This window comes from Gorilla gorilla, chromosome 2, assembly GCF_029281585.2.
Source record: "Gorilla gorilla gorilla isolate KB3781 chromosome 2, NHGRI_mGorGor1-v2.1_pri, whole genome shotgun sequence".
In the NCBI taxonomy this organism is placed as follows: domain Eukaryota; kingdom Metazoa; phylum Chordata; class Mammalia; order Primates; family Hominidae; genus Gorilla; species Gorilla gorilla.
Window position 1 is genome coordinate 23,936,442 of NC_086017.1, and position 19,412 is coordinate 23,955,853.

At 52.2% G+C, this 19,412-nt stretch overlaps 1 protein-coding gene across 1 annotated transcript; it reads left to right on the forward strand.

The window, feature by feature from the left end:
• Positions 1-50: 50 nt before the first annotated feature.
• Positions 51-18,739, forward strand: TMEM43 (transmembrane protein 43). The gene is made up of 12 exons (XM_004033663.5): positions 51-306; positions 4,483-4,632; positions 5,892-6,026; positions 6,650-6,744; positions 7,606-7,655; positions 7,926-7,995; positions 8,798-8,868; positions 9,828-9,949; positions 10,216-10,290; positions 10,894-10,995; positions 14,263-14,380; positions 16,648-18,739. Exons 1-12 carry the CDS (start codon positions 295-297, stop codon positions 16,848-16,850), a joined length of 1,203 nt encoding a protein of 400 aa, XP_004033711.4. The 5' UTR covers positions 51-294; the 3' UTR covers positions 16,851-18,739.
• The last annotated feature ends 673 nt before the right edge of the window (positions 18,740-19,412 follow it).

A 19,412-nucleotide genomic window follows, 5' to 3' on the forward strand; every position in this document is an offset into this window, starting at 1 on the left:
AGCTCTCCAGGCAGTAGAAACTACATTTCCCAGAAAGCTTTGCAGTGCGCAGGCGCATCAATGAGGTACTGCAATGTCCCGGACCGTAAAGTTTCCAGGACGTCTCGCCGCGCGCATGCGCAGAAACACTGGGCACAGCGGGGAGGTAACTGCAGTTAAGTCCCGCTTGGCCCTGGAGTCCACGCGGATTTTCGAAGCTGGGGCTGGCAAGAGGCCGCTGGACACCACGCTCCAGTCGTCAGCCCACTTCCTAGCTGAACAGCGCGAGGCGGCGGCAGCGAGTCGGGTCCCACCATGGCCGCGAATGTGAGTATCCCCGGGCCAGCCGGGCCACACCCAGGCTTCCCCGTCGCCCTGGGGCTTTTCCCCGGGGGCCTCTAGGTCCATTTCGCCGCCTGGAGCTCCTCCGTGCGGCCGGGCCCGCATCTCCCTCTGCTCGCCGTGTCTGTGCCTTCGCTAGGTCATCCCTCTGTTCATCTCTCGGCCTGTCCAGGCTTCTTTTGTCCGTGTTCCTTGGCTCGCCTAGTCCTCGGCGTTCGTGCGGAGGCGGACTCGGAGGTGTTGCTCCCGTACTGGGATCTGCTTGTACGCCTCTCCGCGGCCCCTCCTTGCATTCCCAGTTCCCTCCTGTACCTTGGGGCCCTGAAACTTGCGCATTATGAGAGCTGGACGCGACCTCAGAGAAGGGGCCAGTCCCTTGGGAGGGAGGAAGGCGATCCAGCCCAAGCGGAGCTGTCCAGCAATGGACAGACAGGGCTGTCCAGGCGGGCAGAGAGCTCTCCGCCCTAGGGAGCCTCTGTAAACCGAGGCTGTGATGCTCCAAAAAGCTTAGGCTGGGCTGGGAGCGAAGGAGTTGGGGGAGAGGGAGCATTTCTCTACTGTCGGGGCCTCTCCTCCCCCTAGCAAGGATTTGGTTGGAGAAGGCCTGGCTGAGGGCTGTTCCTTTAAGGCCTCTTTTCCCTGCAACTAGCCTTTCTCGGGAAACTATTTAAGCCCAACCTTCATTCAACAAGCAGCGCCTCCTACCAGGGCGCTGGGTGTGGGAGAAGCTGGTGACTCACCTCTCCCCTCTGTGAAAGTGCTTCTAGGGCCCGCTTAGGAGCCCAGCCAACCCCAGACACACCCTCCCTCCTGCTTTGGTAGAGTGTCCTAGCAGCTCTCCCCTTGCCTGTCACACCCTATTTCCAGACACCGCCTCTGTCCCCAAGCGTCCTCTCTGCCTCCCACACCCTTTGAGAGGCCAGGGTGTGCATCACCCACAGCCCTAGTACACTTTGTCTCGGGTTAGTATCATCCACACTCCCAGGACATTTCGGGCCCACAGGAGGGTTAGAAGCCTTGAATGTTGTACCTAGAAAGGCCTCAGAGGTATTCCGAGAGACTCAGGCTCGGCCGGGCGAGAGGGCAGTCAGGAGACCAGCCTGTCTTTGTCTGCTCCCATCACTACCACCACCATATTTTACAGATGGGGAACTTCCCTAGCAGGGGAAGGCACCTGCCCAAGCTCTCGTGGCCAGCTTGGCATGCTGTGACACGGGAATATGCTGAAAAGGGCAGGCTTTGGAGTTAGGGAGACCTGGGGGCAATCCAGATTCTTCCACCCAGTAGCTGTGTGGCTTTCATCTCCAGGTTTACGTAGCCTCATGGATCAGTTACTGTGATATTTAAGGGAGACTGCTTAGCACAGTGCCTGGTGTGTGGTAGGTACTTAATACTTGAAAACAAGCCTGTCCTTGCAGGGTAGCACAAATGGTCCCAGTGGATAGAGATCATCTTGGGTACATTGAGACCTGACCCCTCACCAAGGAATATACATGCATTTGAGTATTCTCTGCTGCCAAGCATTTTTGGATTCATCCGGTAGCTGGGTACACATTTACAGCAGCCACTAGGCTGGGTGAGGAAGAAGATAGCGGGATAGAGCAGGGAGGCAACAAAATTCTCAATCAGTATAGCAGCAGCAGTACCTGTGGTGGAGGTACTATTCCCCTCTCCACTTTATAAGTGAGTAAACAGAATCAGAGAGGTAGAGCAATTTACCCAGGCTTACACAGCAAGTGATTGGTGAACCTAGGCATCGAACCCAGTCTGTCCATTTCCAGGGCCTGTGTGTCAGCCTCTGTTCCCACCACTCATTGCTCATTTCTTCTAAGTCCTGAGTGCTAGGACTAGGAGGGGATGTGTCACTGGGGATGTCCGTCTGTGTGTGTGCGCCTGTGTGTGTGTTTATATAATGTGTGTATACATGTAATACATACTATAGGTATATATAAATATGTGTGGATATATAGATCCTTTATGATCCTCCATGTTGACTGGGAATTTTGGTTCAGAATGTGGGCTGGGTTTGTCATGTTACTGCCCACCTCACCCCTCCCCTAGCCTGAGGGGCACCCTCCTGTACCTCTCTTCCTTCCCTCCAAGGCCGTCTTTGAGCCCCTTATCTTGATGCTGGCTGAGGGGAGGCCCAAGAGAAAGACACGCCTTATTTTCCTATTGCTGCCTGCAGCTGGCTCCCAACATTCAGCTCACATTGTAGCCCAAGAGATGGGGAGCACAGACTGGAATGAGTAATGGGAGAGTAGCCTCCAGTCTGCCCGGATTTGAATCCTAACTCTTCCTCTTAGAAGCTGTGTGATCTGGGAAGATGACTTAACCCCGAGCCCGATTTTCTTATCGGTGAAATGGGGTCGTTATGACATCCAGCTCTTTGGGCTTGCCTGTGGGCTGGCCTGTGATAGACCCGGTGTGTTTGCCATTGTCATCATTGTGATGGTCACCTGCCCCTATGTGGTGATTCACTCACCTAATGTTTCCAAATGGCATGGAAAGTCAAGACGACTTCTGGATTCATGGACATCTGGTCACTGGAGGCCTTGGCTGCTGATACTCAAAGACAATCAGAATGCGACATCAGCTTTGTTCAAGCAGAGATTCTGACTCAAATCACTCCTCTGGCCCCCAATACCAGGATGGGGCCTGTCTTAGCTGGGCCCCACTTTACATCTTTGTGACTTTTGTCAGCTCACCCCCAGCCTGGTGCCAGCCCAGTATCAGTTGTAGGGAAATCTGGTAACATTTCTACTAGCTAACACGTGTCCAGTGCTTACCACACCCTAGGCCCTGAGCTACCCAATAACTGTGTTCTTTGGTTCTCACCACAACCCTATGCACAGAGGAAATGGAAGGCACAAAGTGGTGAAGCTGCTTGCCCAAGACCCCGTAGCTGGTATGTGGCAGAGCATAGATTCAAACCCAGTTCTTCTGGCTCCAGAATCCTGCCCTAGACGATGACACTTTTGATCAGCAGTAGATGCACCCCAAATCATGCCTCTGTTATTGACCAAAGCCTGATCCACTCACCCTTGAGTTTGAGGCCCACTGTGAACCTGCCCAGAAATGCCTACCTCCAAGCCCTTTCTTCCTCCGTTGCTCCCACAGCCCAGCCAAAGCAGACAGGCAGCTGCTCCCCCAGAACCACTTCCTACTTCCTCATCACTGCTGATATGGTTCTCCCTTTAGGGATGCTCTTCCCCTAAGGTCTGCCTCTAAGATTCCACTCAAGGGAGCCTGCCTTGATACCCCAGGTGGAAGGGGTCACTCCTTGAGCACCAAGTCCACCCCCCTCACAGGACACTCTGTGTGACCTTCTAGTATTGTTTATGGTTGTGACCTCACTGCCCTAAGACTGTCTACTTCTGATCCCACAAGGGCTAGCACTGCCCTCAGCTCAGCCACTGTTTGCTGAATTTAATTAAAAATACATCTCTAATAACCTCTTTGTAAAATAGCTTGGCAGTTTCATAAAAAGTTAAACGTACATCTTCGCAAGCCAGCAGTTGTACTCCTAGGTATATTCCTATGGGAAATGAAAGCACATATCTGCATAAAGGTTCATGTATGAATATTCACAGCAGCATTATTCATAACAGCCAAAACCTGGAAGCTGTCAAGATACCCATCCACTGACAAATGATTCAGCACACTGTGGTATAGTCATAAATGGAATACTACTCAGCCATGAAAAGGAACAAATTCCTGATAAACACCACAACATGAATGAATTGCAAAAGCAGTGCTCTGAGTCCAAGAAGCTGGGCAGAAAGGAGTTGGTGCCCTGATTCCATTTTTCTCAAGTTGTAGAAGAAACAAACTAATCTACAGTAGGAGAAATTCAAATTCAGATTCTCCCCATCCCCACCAGTTACCTCTGGTTGGTGGAGAGGGGGAGAACTGACAGGAAAGGGGCACAAAGAAACTTTTTGGGGTGATGGAAATATTTTGTACCTTGCTTTAGATGTTGGTCAGATGGAATATACGTTTGTGGAAACCTGCCAAACTGCACATTGAATATCTGTGTGTTTTTACCACATACAGTTAAAACTAAAAAAAAAAAAAAAAAATTGAGTATAAATAAATAGCAAATTTAATTTATTTTTAAAATCTAGTTTTCATTCTGTGACTATGTTTCTTTTTCTTCAGTATTCCAGTTCCAGTACCCGGAGAGAACATGTCAAAGTTAAAACCAGCTCCCAGCCAGGCTTCCTGGAACGGCTGAGCGAGACCTCGGGTGGGATGTTCGTGGGGCTCATGGCCTTCCTGCTCTCCTTCTACCTAATTTTCACCAATGAGGTAAAATGTCTGGGGTCTTCCTGTGCAGAGTGAGAGTCCCCACCTGTCAGAGAGCAAAGGCTATGAACCTGGAGGCTGGATTTGGTAATCAAGGGCCTAGATTTTAAAAAGAGAAAGAAGGATACTGAGTTAATCACAGTTCTTTCCATTGTGATCCATCCCACAGCTGATGTGAGCAGGAAGGGGAGTAGATCAGTTCACACACCTGAATATCCAGGGGTTAGCACCTGCCTCAGGCGTAGTTGGATCCAGGTGTTCATGCTGGGTCACCGGGAATCTCCATTTCTTCATCTTTTGCATGTTTTTCTCTATTATGGTGTTTTTCTTGGGCAGGCACTTCATCTGTGATGGCAAATGTGGCCCCAGCAACTGGCTTACATCCAACCACTTAGCCCAGGGAAGAGAAAAACCATTTGTTTCTCTTCCTTTCTTTCTTTTCCTTTCTTTCCCCCCCCTTCCTCCCTTCCTTCCTTTGTTCCTTTCTTCCTTCCTTTCTCTATCTCTCTCTTTCTCTCTTTCTTGTTTGTTTGTTTCTTTCTCTCCCTCTCTCTTTCTTTTTCTCCTTTTTTTTTTTAATAGGACCTCATGATGCAACAGTATATTTCTAAATCAATTTAGCAACAGTTACAGGGCAATCTCTCAGTGTCCTGGCTTGGCTCTCGGTCCTCTGAATCAGTCTCCGTGTCCAGGGGTCACTCACATGTTCTGACTGGCAAGGTCTGGGTCCCATAATTTGACCAAGGGTTCAGATAGACTTAGTTAAACCACATGAACTGAGTAGGAGAGAGGAGAGCCAGGCATGGTGGCTCAAGCCTGTAACCCCAGCACTTTGCGAGGCCAAGGAGGCAGGATCGCTTGAGGTCAGAAGTTCGAAAGCAGCCTGGGCAACATAGCAAGACCCCATTTCTACAAAAAACTTAAACATAAAAATAAAATTAAAAAAAAGAAGGCAGAGAAAAATGGGGAGAAAGGGACAGGCAGGCAGAAACATCAGCTGTTCCCACCACTGGGGCAGTGCTAAGATTGGTGGGGGCTAGTGGGAACCAATGGGGCAGTGGGAAGAAGTCTCCCTGAGAAAGCAGGAATCTGGGTTCCAATCCTTACTCTCCACTTGCTAGACCTCAGTTTTCCAGCTGTACAGTGGGGAGATGGGTCTCAGCGCTCCCGGAGGCCCCATCCTACCCTAATACTTTGCAACAAGCACAGTCATGCTGTGCCACCCCTGAGCTGTTGAAATCCCCACTCCCCTTTGCTCCCAGGGCCGCGCGTTGAAGACGGCAACCTCATTGGCTGAGGGGCTCTCGCTTGTGGTGTCCCCCGACAGCATCCACAGTGTGGCTCCGGAGAATGAAGGAAGGCTGGTGCACATCATTGGCGCCTTACGGACATCCAAGGTAGGCTTGGCAGGGGATGCTGACCTGCCAGTGGCTCGGGGCTCATCCTGGATGTTGTCTGGCTGAGGATTTGAAAGCATGGGCCTTGGAGATGGTCACACGTGGGTGTGATTCCCGACTTCACCACTCAGCAGCTGTGTGGACTTGTCTATCCTGAGTCTCAGTGTCTTTGTGTATAAAATGGGAACGGTAATGGTTACAAGCTTGTGGCCAGCCTTGAGGATTTGGTGAGGTTAGGTAACTAACGTCTTGGTACAGTGGCTGGCACTCAGGGAGGTGCTCTCATGACTCTGATGACCATGTGTGTCCAGTGCAAGGCCACAAAACTACCCTGGGCACCAGAGCTTTCCTGTTATTTGAACACCCTGTACGCTGTTGGCACCATGCCATTGGGCCATGCAGCCCAGGCCTGTACTGTGAAGGTCACGGTCACAGGCACTGTGTGTAAAGAACCTGGGACAGGGAGTGTCCTCGATTCTCCCCTGCAAAGCAGAGTAGGGCTCTCCACCCTTGTCCCCTTCTCTATTTCTTCCTCTTCCAGTCCAGCTTCCCCTGAGCCAGGCTTTCTGGGCTGACATGAATCTTATCCTTTATTTTTTTGGTTTCTTTGATTCTGTTTGAAGCTTTTGTCTGATCCAAACTATGGGGTCCATCTTCCAGCCGTGAAACTGCAGAGGCACGTGGAGATGTACCAATGGGTAGAAACTGAGGAGTCCAGGTGAGCTGTTGGGGTGAAAGCTCTGTTGGGGTAAAGGAGGAGTGAAGTGTAGCTGTCGGGATAACATGCAGATGTCTTTCATTTTGATACCTTTGAAACTCAAGTATAACATCTTCCTATCAGAAAAGTGTGAAATGATCCCCAAATTAATAGCCAGTGATTTGGAAGTGGCAAAAATCCAGTGAAGAGTGGCTCCAGGAGGAAAGGGGGATTGAGTTGCTCCCAAATCTGGGAAGTTCCAGAGATGCACAAGCTTGAAGCACAGGCCTGAAACACTGTCATTAGGATCAGCATGTCACCCCCGAGACCCCACTGCATCTCTCTGTGTTCAGCCTTCCCATCAGCTGTGTTGGTCCCATCTTCTCTCTACTTACAGCTTATCCTTTCTGACAGGAGTCCCAGGGCAGGTTCTCATTGATCAGGGCTGGGGTCACCTGGAGCTGGGGGTGGGTTCACCCCCACCTGAATCATATGGACTGTGACCGACAGGTGGGGAGGTGGTGGGAGGAGCAGGAGAAGGGCAGCTTCAGGAGGCTCCCCGCAGGGCTGTCCTGGAGCAGAGGATGCAGCCAGATCTCTGAGCCCAAAGGGCAGGGCTGGGCCCCTTGGTGTAAGGCCAGTGGGGACAGATTTCAGCTCAGGATGGGAGAGCACTTTCTTCCAGGCAGCGCCTTGGAGGGCAGGAGCTGGCTGTCTGTCAGGAGTGAGTGCCCTGTCTTGGGGCTGGTGTAGAGAAGGCATCTGCCCTATCTGGGGAGTCTGATCTGGTAGCCCTGAGGTTGCTTCCTGCTCAGATGCTTAGAGATTAGACTGCCTGGGGCGACGAGGCTAACCCCCGTGGCTGCCTTGCTTTCCCTGCAGGGAGTACACCGAGGATGGGCAGGTGAAGAAGGAGACGAGGTATTCCTACAGTGAGTGCTGGGCCCCTTACGTGGTCTCTGCGCATGGTGGGGGCCCACAGCGGTGGCTGGACAGCAGGGCTGTTGGTGGGGCCATGGGAAGGATTCAGCACCAGGCATCAGGATCCCTGGGTGCAAGTCTTCAGAGCCCTGCTCTCCCACCCATCCACTGAGGCTCCCTGACCCACCCCTTTGGCTGTGAGATAGGAGGAGCTGGGCTGGTGGGTCTCAGCCACGTGCCACTCCTACCCGGGCTCTGAGTTGATTCCTCTCCCTGAGCAGACACCGAATGGAGGTCAGAAATCATCAACAGCAAAAACTTCGACCGAGAGATTGGCCACAAAAACCCCAGGTGAGAGCCAGGCCCCAGGCCTGAGTGCAGCTTTGTCTACACTGGCAGGTCTCCAGCCTCAGTTTCTTCATCTGAATAACAGGATTGAGTTAATCCTGCCTCATGGGTTGAAAATGTGGGACATGGTTTTGAGACCAAGCCCTGTGCTGGGCACCAGGAACACAGAGACTTGCTCCCCTGACCCCAGACAAGCTCCGCGCAAACAAGTCACAAATGTAAGGCCTGCACTAAGTATCTAAGGGGATTTGCACACACGGGGCCGGGGAAGCATTTTGTTAATGGTTTGCCATGGGTGGGAGGACAATCAGGACAGGCTTTCCAGAGGCAGCGGCATTTGTTCAGGCTTCTCAGGATTTCAGCAGAGGGAGGTTAGCTCCACGGCGTGCCAGTGGTGAGGCGGGCATAACACTTGGGTGTGGCTAGAGAGCAGGCCTTGTTCAGCAATGGTCTGGGCTGTGCCAGTAAGATGGTCGGGATGGAATGCTCTGGGAGGGGCTAGTGAGGGGTGTGAAGTCCATGCAAGATACATCTGACAGCAGTGGGTGGGGCAGGACAGGCTGGCAGGGGTCTAGGCAAGAGGGTAGGAAGCTCCGGGGAACAGGAGACAGAGTGAGGGTGCTCAGCCCAGGGGAGGGGGCACAGGGCCCCTGGGGGTGGACAGGACAAGATGTCTGCTGTGCCTGGGCTAATCTGGACTTGCAGGAACCCCCGGGTGGGGACCCTGCCCAGCACAAACAACCCAAAGGGACCCAGGCAGCTCCCACACCGGTGCCCATCTCTGACAGCTTCCTCTCTCCCACAGTGCCATGGCAGTGGAGTCATTCACGGCAACAGCCCCCTTTGTCCAAATTGGCAGGTTTTTCCTCTCGTCAGGTAAGTCTCAGGCCTCTCCAGAGGAGCTCGTGCCAGAAGCACAAGGCCCCTCCCAGGGCCGGAGCTCCCAGTACTCAGCCTTCAGAGGGCTAAAGGCACAGGATCAGTCTGCACCTTTCCCAGCACCATGCTTTGGGGGCCAGGGGAAGGCGAATCCCCAGGAAGCAAGGGCTGACGTAGAAACCCCCACCCCACTCCATCCTACCAGGTTCCTCTGAAATCTGGGTTGTTCCAGAGAATGACTCAGGCATGCATCCTCACCCTGCTGCGTGCCGGTGTCTGCTGAGTAGACTCTGCTGAGACAGTCCTTCCTCAAGCAGACTCCGGCTAGTAGTAGACATGTGGTGGCTCAGTGCTCTCGGCCTAGGGCTCCCCCTCTGAGTTCCACCTGTCCCAGGAAGGCACTAGCTTATCACAGGCATCCCCCATTGACTCCAAAGAGAAGCTTGCAAGGGATAAGGTGGCACCATGGGCCAGAGTAACCCTGGGGCTCTGTTCCTGGGCCTGACCCATGAAGGTGGGAGAGGATACCAAGGGCCCAGATAGTCCTGGGGAGGCTGGATGATCCTGGGCCTGGCCTGGCCACTTTCTGTGTGCTTTGTTGCTGGATGGTGCCTGTGTGCCAGCTGGGCCTGCCCTCAAGTAGCTCTCAACCCAGGAGGCGAGTCAGGCTTGGACGTGGATGGCCGTAACCTTGATGGAAGGGAAAAGGGCTAAGGCCACTCCCAGTGCTGTGGTCACTCTGACTTCGTGTGAGAGGGCACAGGGAAAGCTTACTGGAGGAGATGGTCTAACCCAGGGGAAGCCGTGGACGAGACAGAGTCAGAAAGAGGCACTGCAGGTGGGAGTGCCACGTGTGCAGGCTCCAAGGGCGCAGTGGAAGGGGGTCAGGCCAGGGACTTTGCAGATTGAGGTTTTCACCCGGTCCCCTGGGTTTCTAACCACTCTGGTCCCCTTAGGCCTCATCGACAAAGTCGACAACTTCAAGTCCCTGAGCCTGTCCAAGCTGGAGGACCCTCATGTGGACATCATTCGCCGTGGAGACTTTTTCTACCACAGCGAAAATCCCAAGTATCCAGAGGTGTGTGGAGAGGCTTGGGCTCTCCAAATAGGAGGGTCAGGGCCCTAGGATCAGGTTCCTGCGCCAGGCAGATTCAGTTCAGTTGCATGCACAGCTGCACTTGGCCAAGTGCAGCTGAGTGGGAGAGGCCCTCTGGGTGACGGCACAGCCTGGGCACGGGTGTGGAGGTGGGAGAAGAGCCTGAGGGGCGTAGCTGAGGCATCCTGGACGTGGGCCTGGGCCAGCTACTCCGTTCCTCACTCTCCCTGCTTCTCTTCCACCCCCAGGTGGGAGACTTGCGTGTCTCCTTTTCCTATGCTGGACTGAGCGGCGATGACCCTGACCTGGGCCCAGCTCACGTGGTAACCTGGCTTCCCAGGGGCAGACACTAAGTCAGAGCCTCACAACTTCCCCGGACACAGACACCTTGGTCAACGTCAGGAGCGCTTGGACCCCCTTTTCCCTGGGGAAAGGCACACACTCGCACGCACTCTCAGCCAGGCACGCTTCTGAGCAGTTTCAGAGCTCCATGTCCCCACAGCCATCCGTGGACCCCACGTTAAGAAGGGCAGCTCAAAAGGGGTCTCATAGTCACACCTTATGACAGGTGTTCCAGTCACACACAGACCCTCTCCCCAAGCCCGTTTTGATCTGTCAATAATTGGTCTTGCGTTCCTGGCCTATGTGCAGTCCTGCTCCATCCCCTGCTCTGCACGCTGCCCAAGAGCTTTGAATGCCTGGAGCTTTGAATGCCTGGAGCTTTGAATGCCTGGAGCTTTGAATGGAGCAGCTCAGCCAGAGCTGCAGAGGTGGATGCACCCCAGGTGGATGTATAGAGAGGAGCCCCAGGGTCTCTGTGCTCACTTCCCCAGCCGGCACCCAGTCCCGGGAGGGTGGGCCATGGCTCTCGTGGGCGTGTCTCCCGCTGGTCACCCCTCAGCTCTAACACCAGGTCCTCTGACCAGGTCACTGTGATTGCCCGGCAGCGGGGTGACCAGCTAGTCCCATTCTCCACCAAGTCTGGGGATACCTTACTGCTCCTGCACCACGGGGACTTCTCAGCAGAGGTGAGTGCTGTGCCCTACTCGTACGGTGGGGGAACAAGCATGTCCTTCCTTCCTTCCAGTGGTTATTTAATAAGATCACACTACCAGGGGTCATAGCCAGTGAATGAGGCAAGAAGAAGAAATAGCGGAATGTTGAGTATGCCTCATCAAAGTGTTTGACCAGGAGTGTTTCAGATTCCAGATTTTTTTGGATTTGCAGGTATTTATATATACATAATGAGATCTCTTGGGGATGAGAACCAAGTCTAAACACAGAATCTATTTATGTTTCATGTATACTTTGTACACATCGCCTGAAGGTGATTTTATACAATGCAACCCGTCACATGGGGTCAAGTGTGGGATTTCCACTAGTGGCATCATGTTGGCATTCAGAAAGTTTTGGATTTTGGAGCACTTCAGTGTTTGGGTTTTTGGATTGTGGATGCGGAGTCTGTCATGAACCCTCAGTGTGCAGGACTGTGCTAGGCACTAAACTCACTGTGCCTCACAGACTGTCCGGTAGAGGAGTGAGAGTGACAGAAACTCATAAGTACTGATGCATTGTGCCGAGTGTTGGAAAGAGGAGAGCAGGTGCTCTGATACCAGTGGACGTCAGAATAGGACATCCGTTTCTACAGTGATCAAGCAGGGCCTCTGACAAGTGAGTTTTGCTGACAAGAAGGAGTTAACCCTGGAAGAATCAGTGATCAGTCAGTTCCAGCACGAACAGCCCAGTCCGGGCACGAAAGGGTTCACCTTTTAAGGGGGCACCCGGAGTGCTGTGGCCACAGCCCAGAGCGGGGAGAGGGAGTGGGTGGGGGGGCTCCACCAAAGTCTGTGTTCTTCCAGAACATCAGGAGGGCGGGGAAGGGTTTTGGGCCTCAGCTACCTGAGTATCCCTCTCCCATTGTAAATAGGGAGGGCTATGCCTACCCCGGGTCCCAAGGAGAAGGGGTGCCAAGATGTGCTGATTAGTTCAGTTCTGTGCCTTAAAAGTTAGCCTGTCTTCTCTAGGCAGGCAATCCTTCTCTGCAGCAGAAGAATCGAATCTTTAGTTTTTCTGTTGTTGATGAACACAGGTATCCTTGGTGGGGCACTCTATACCTGCCCTAACCAGGACTGCTGGGGTTTTCATTCCAGAATGGCCAGAAAGGGTCAAGGCAGCAGACAGGCATCAGGGGTTAGCTGTGACCTTTTGTTCCTATTATTAAATCCTCAGCAGCCATCTGTCCTGTTAGCCTCCAGCTTGTGGTGGTGCTTGGGCCTCACCAACTCCTGGTACCTGGCCAGGGCTAGGGTGTGGTCAGGCTGTTGCCCAGGAGCCCAGTTACCAACCTCAGGGTAGGGCTGCCACCTCCCAGCCTAAAAGGCCATGAGTCACCCTTCCACCAGCAGCTGAGGGTCCCCAGCAAGTTTCTAAAATTAGGAGGCCCAGTCCAGGCCTTGCTCTGTCTCCCAGGGCTGAGGCCCAGCTCACACAGCCGCCCCTCCAGAGAGGAGTGGATGGGGCCCATGTCTTAGGTAATGCCCCAGAAAGGAAGGCCCTGCAGTGCAGATGCTCAGGCGGCCTCCTTACCCCCTGGGTCTCCTGCTGCTTAGCGGCCCCAAAGCCCTGTCTTCCCCCAGCCCAGCCCCCACCCCCACACAAGGTCTGGGGTCTCTGCCAAGTAGAAAAAAGGCCCAGAGCCAGGCAGGCAGCTCAGGGCAAAAGTCAGGATGTCCCAATTCCAGTCCCAGGGGCAGGAGAGTACAGCTGCCCAAGCAGGTACACTACAGACGGCCCTGGCACTGCCTCCCACTTGCTACAGGACCTTGAGCTGGTGCTGATCTCTCAGCCTGTTTCCTCATTTGTGAAGGGGAAGATGTTTAAGTACTATTAGTAATAGTCACATCATCCCTAACTGGTTTGGTTATTGAGGATTATTCATTCATTCAGCAAGTTTTCATTGAACACCAGGTACTTCACAGACATGCTCCCTGCTCTTGGAAATGTAGCGTTTAGTTTACTGCTTGAGGTGAGACCTTGGGCACATGACTTATTCTCTCAGAGCCTCAGTTTCCTCATCTGTAAAGTGGAGGTAAGCCTACCTCATTGAGTGAATCTGAGAATTAAATAATACTTGTAAAACACTTAGGACAGTATCAAATAAATGGTGAGTGATAAATGTGACCTGTTTTTGTTGTTATGGATTCTGAGAGAGGGCCCGATTCAGATCAGAGGGTCCGGGAAAGCCCTCTGAGGAAATGGGGTTCAAGCAGAGCTCAAAAGAATATGTAGGAAGCTGGCCAGGCATGACTGCAGGCAATCGCTGTAGGCAGAGCAAACCCACGCACAGATACACAGGCGAGAGGACACTTGACCTGGACTGGGGAGAGCAGCCAGCAGGGTCAGGGCACTGGCAGCAGGGTCGATGTCAGGGGGGTGTGGCAGGGCTCTGGCAGGTGGCTGTGTGGAGAACACAGAGTGGGTGATAGAAGCAGGGCCAGTGAGGCTCCTGCGGGCAGACAGTGGTAAGAGACTCGGGAATATGTGGCCTGGACTGGATGGGGTGGTAGGGGAGGAGCGGGCCATGTCTTTCCCATAGATGTGAGTGGGTGGGTGGGTGTGCCATGTGCTGAGATGGAGAAGGCACCAGTGTCAGCACTAGACAGGCTGAGATGTCAAGTGGAAATGTCAAGGAGGTAGTGGAGGTGGTGGGAGCCACAGGGCTGTGAGGCCCGGGAGAGGGCCAGAGCTGCAGCTTTAAATTGGAGGGTCACGGCATATGGAGGCCAAGGAAGCAGATGGGATGTCCGGGGAGAGAGTATGGACTGAAGCAGCTAAAGAATTGCAGCATCTAATGGACAGGAAGAGGGGCAGCGACAGCGATGGAGCCTGAGAAGGAGGGTGCAGTGTCCCCAAGCCATGTGGAGAGGGTCTGAGATTAAACAGATCACACACATAGCGCAGAGCATGCTGCCCAGCAGGCATGCTCAAACCTGCTCAGGGGTGGTGGGCAGGGTCCTGCTCATTCCAGGTGAGACCGTGGGCTGAGGGCTCCAGGTGCTGGCAGGCTCTGAGCTGAGGAAGGCCCGTACGTTCCACAGAGATCTCATGCCTTGCCCTGTGCTCTGCCAGATGGGCAGAAGGACTTAGCCCTATAGGAGGCTTGCCCCACCTCCCTCTGGCCTGTTCAGAAATGGCCAACAGCTCCCGAGTTGGTACAGCCCCCTCAGGACCTGCCCTGCTGATTGGGTACGCCACTGGCCCTCAGCATCCTGACCTGCCCGTACCTTGTCCTGCAGGAGGTGTTTCATAGAGAACTAAGGAGCAACTCCATGAAGACCTGGGGCCTGCGGGCAGCCGGCTGGATGGCCATGTTCATGGGCCTCAACCTTATGACACGGATCCTCTACACCTTGGGTAGGTGTCGGGGCGGGTCACTGCCCTCCCTCCTGCGCCCCCAAAGGGCCTCCTCTGCCTGTCGCATCATCTCAGCCCTTCCGGGCTGATGGGATGGGCCTTGTGCAGATACCAGGCATTTGGCTCATTGATGAGGGAGCAGAGGAAGGCAGGCTTGAGGGCAGGAGCTGCCAGGGGTGAGGCTGGGTGGGGCCAACTCTGGGGCACTGGTCTCACTCCACAGCCTGAAGGTTCGTCCATCTGCTGGCTCGATCATTTGCTCATTCCTTTGATCCACAATTGAATACCACGTGGGAGCCTGCCAGACCTGCATTTGAAATCTGTCACGTCCAAGCTCTGGATGCTTGGCCGTTCCCTTCCCATCTCAGCTTCAGTCACCTCACCCCTTACATGCAGAGTTTTATGAAATGTGGCAAATAGGAAACACCCAAAACTATCAGGCTTCCTTCCTCACTCCAAAACCTGGGCTAGATTTGGGCAGCCAGCAAGTCTGGAGCATGAAGGAGAGTTCTGGGCCGCTCCTTGACCTGAGGTTGGCACCAGCTAGCCCAGCAGGAGACCCGTGGCCCAGCGTGGTTCGGGATCTGAGTGCCCAGGGTGACTAAGTATGTTCTGGGCCCAGGAGGATGGGGTTCCTCGGAGGACTCTCCATCCAAGCCTTTCCCTGGTGTGTGTCCCTTCCAGTCACATGATTGCATCAAGCCTTCTCTGGGTGCCAACAGAAACCTCTTCCCCACTCAGCATGCACAAGTCAGAAGAGGTCTGGCTGCACATCTTGGGCTGTCTGAGCTAGGGGGGACCCCTCCTTTGTTTACAGCTGGGAAAACAGGCCCGGGAAGGGAAGGACTCTCCCTGAGCCTTTCTTTGGACAGCTGAATTGTGCTCAGAAAGACCAGTGACGTGGTGGGCACATTAGCGAGAGATGAGCATTTAAACAGAATCCTCTTTCTTGCCTGTGACCTTGGGGAGACCAGTTCCCTTCTGGAGCCTTGGTTTCCTCGTGTCTGTCTCAGTGGGCCCTTCTTTGGATCTCTGATGTCTGTGATCCCAATTCACTCTACGTCTGGAATGCGCCAGACTCAGGACAGACTTAGAGTGTGGAGGGACCCCCAGGGTGGGTGGGGAGAGTTGGGAGTGCAGCAGGGAAGCACACAGTCCCCCATGCGTTTGATAAATACCAACGTGTGTAAGACTCCACAGCTAGAGACAGACAAGGCTTAGAGCAACAGCTTAGAGCCCAGGCTCTGGGCCCATACAGTCTTGAGTTCAAATCCTGGTTCTGGCACTTTCTAACAGGAGGACTGGTGGTGAGTTTCTTAATTCCCTGAGTCTCAGTGACCCTGTGGGTAAAATGGAGTTAAGAAGAGTGCCTACCTTACAGGGTGGGCATGAGTGCTTCATGAGATGGTGCACATGGTGCCTAACAGGCAACGTTCAGAAGCATGAACTTTGCTTATTCTAAGGGCTGAGGAGCAGTGCTGTATGGGAACAGATCAGGATGAGGCCAGGTAGTGGCTTGCAGGGTGTGCTGCAGGCATGGTGGGGCACCAGGGCTTGCTCTGCAAACCCAGTGATTCCAGACCATTGGTGGCCTGCTGGGAACTGAGCGAAGATTCCCTGAGTGGACATCAGCTATGGAATGCCAACCTGGAGAGGTCACACAAGGCAAGAATAGGGTAATTCCTCATGAATTTAGCTGGATTCTGGGCTTTATCCTATTGGACCAATAGTCCGTGAGATTCTTGAGGAGAGGCCAATGCTTAGGCTAATTTATTTCCTCTAGCACCTGCTGGTTCGGTGCTGGGCACAGAAATCATCAGTAACATCCTGCTGCATGAATGAACCAACACCTCTAGGAATGGCTGAGAGGCCCAAATAGGCACCTACAGGAGGCTCCACCCACAGCCTCTTGTATGAGTGTGCAGGACCCAGGTTATTTCTAGCATTACAGGCAAATGTCTTTATACTGGCCTCAGACTACTCTCCACATAAAGTATTAAAGTTTGCAAAGCACTGCTACATCCTCTCCCCTGGATCAGGGTAGAGTGGGTGGCTTAGGCAATGTGCCCAACCACGCAGCTCATAGCAGAGGCTCCTGTGCTCCCTTAGCTTTCAGAACGAAGCTCCTTGCCTTCCACCCCACTGATCCTCTCCCCTCCTCATGCATGTAGCAACATGGGCCCATCCTCATCTAGGGACAGGAGAGATCTGCTGAGCTGGTGAGGTGTAGAGCAGGTGGCACCTCATCACCTTTCTCCTTTCCACAGTGGACTGGTTTCCTGTTTTCCGAGACCTGGTCAACATTGGCCTGAAAGCCTTTGCCTTCTGTGTGGCCACCTCGCTGACCCTGCTGACGGTGGCGGCTGGCTGGCTCTTCTACCGACCCCTGTGGGCCCTCCTCATTGCCGGCCTGTCCCTCGTGCCCATCCTTGTTGCGCAGACACGGGTGCCAGCCAAAAAGTTGGAGTGAAAAGACCCTGGCACCCACCCGACACCTGCATGAACCCTAGGATCCAGGTCCTCTCTCACCTCTGACGCAGCTCCATGCCAGAGCAGGAGCCCCGGTCGGTTTTGGACTCTGCACCCCCTCTCCTCTTCAGGGGCCAGACTTGGCAGCATGTGCACCACCAGGTTGGTGTTCACCAGCTCATGTCTTCCCCACATCTCTTCTTGCCAGTAAGCAGCTTTGGTGGGCAGCAGCAGCTCATGAATGGCAAGCTGGCAGCTTCTCCTGCTGTTTCCTTCCTCTCTTAGACTGAGTGGGTACGGCCAGCCACTCAGCCCATTGGCAGCTGACAACGCAGACACGCTCTACGGAGGCCTGCTGATAAAGGGCTCAGCCTTGCCGTGTGCTGTTTTTCATCACTGCACACAAGTGCCATGCTTTGCCCCACCACCAAGCACATCTGTGATCCTGAAGGGTGGCCGTTAGTCATTACTGCTGAGTCCTGGGTCACCAGCAGACACACTGGGCATGGACCCCGCAAAGCAGGCACACCCAAAACACAGTCTGTGGCTAAAACCTGATTTGGTGTTTAAAAGAGAAGAAACACTGAAGATGTCCTGAGGAGAAAAGCTGGACATATACTGGGCTTCACACTTTTATGGCTTGGCAGAATCTTTGTAGTGTGTGGGATCTCTGAAGGCCCTATTTAAGTTTTTCTTCATTACTTTGCTGCTTCATGTGTACTTTCCTACCCCAAGAGGAAGTTTTCTGAAATAAGATTTAAAAACAACAAAACAAAAAAAAAAACACTTAATATTTCAGGCTGTTACAGGAAACACCCTTTAGTCTGTCAGTTGAATTCAGAGCACTGAAAGGTGTTAAATTGGGGTATGTGGTTTGACTGATAAAAAGTTACCTCTCAGTATTTTCTGTCACTGAGAAGCTTTACAGTGGATGCTTTTGAAACAAGTATCAGCAAAAGGATTTGTTTTCACTCTGGGAGGAGAGGGTGGAGAAAGCACTTGCTTTCATCCTCTGGCATCAGAAACTCCCCTATGCACTTGAAGATGGTTTAAAAGATTAAAGAAACGATTAAGAGAAAAGGTTGGAAGCTTTATACTAAATGGGCCCCTTCATGGTGACCCCCCGTCAACCACAATCAAGAACTGAGGCCTGAGGCTTGCTGTACAATGCCCACGCCTGCCTGGCTGCTTTCACCCGGGAGTGCTTTCGATGTGGGCACCTGGGCTTCCTAGGGCTGCTTCTGAGTGGTTCTTTCACGTATTGTGTCCATAGCTTTAGTCTTCCTAAATAAGATCCACCCACACCTAAGTCACAGAATTTCTAAGTTCCCCAACTACTCTTACACCCTTTTAAAGATAAAGTATGTTGTAACCAGGATGTCTTAAGTGATTCTTTGTGTACCTTTTCTGTCATATTCAGAAACCGTTTTGTGCCTGCTGGGAGTAATTCCTTTAGCAACTAAGTATTTGGTAGCTGAATAAGGGGTCAGAACTTCTGAAACCAGTGATCTGTAATCATCTCTATTGGCCTGGGGTGCCTGTGCTATAAATGAGTTTCTTCACATGAAAAACACAGCCAGCCCAAGATGACTTATCTGGGTTTAGGATTCAGTAGTATTCACTAACTGCTTATTACATGAGCAATTTCATCAAATCTCCAAACTCTTAAAGGATGCTTTCAAAAAACACGCAGTATACCTAGATGATGACTAAATGCAAAATCCTTGGGCTTTGGTTTTTTTCTAGTAAGGATTTTAAATAACTGCCGACTTCAAAAGTGTTCTTAAAACGAAAAATAATGTTAAGAAAAATTTGAAAGCTTTGGAAAACCAAATTTGTAATATCATTGTATTTTTTATTAAAAATTTTGAAATAAATTTCTAAATTATCTTCTGGTGTGGGACTTTGACAACCATCCTATTTTTAGTTTCAGATTTTTTTTTTTTGGCATTCTTTCCAAAATGTCTGTAAAGAATTCAGCCATAGGATTTATTGAGAACTGAATTTTGTGGAAATCTGAGCTTTCAGTGCTTAAAATAAGTTATTTTTTTTTTAAGGGCAACTCAGTATTTAGCACTCAGAAGTCCATACTGAAGCCCACTTTGTTTTGGCTTGATTTAAAGTGAATGACTCAGGCTTCATGCATCTTCAGAATGTGCTAGAAAAAGTGGAAGGGGTAGCAGTGTGCTCCACTGCCAGAGGCATCCTGAGTTGACACGGGAGACCTGAGTTCTGAGCCAAAGATTGCTACATACTGGCTGTGATGATGGGTAAATCAACGATCTGAGTCTGTTCCCTCATCGGTACAATGGGAACAACACTTGTCCACCTCACAAGGTTGTTGTGAGGGCCAAATGAGACAAAGCCCATAGAATGCCTGACACGAGGCATTAATTTTTCATTCATTTTGCTTCCTGTTCTGAAAGAAGACTGCTAACTGCCCACTCTGATGCTAGCAGTTTGCTTTATTTTTTACAAGCAGGTGAGTGAGAACTTTCCCAAACCTACTCTTCTGTTTCTCAGAACCTACTGTTTCATTTAAATAATGCCTCCTTGTAGCTGA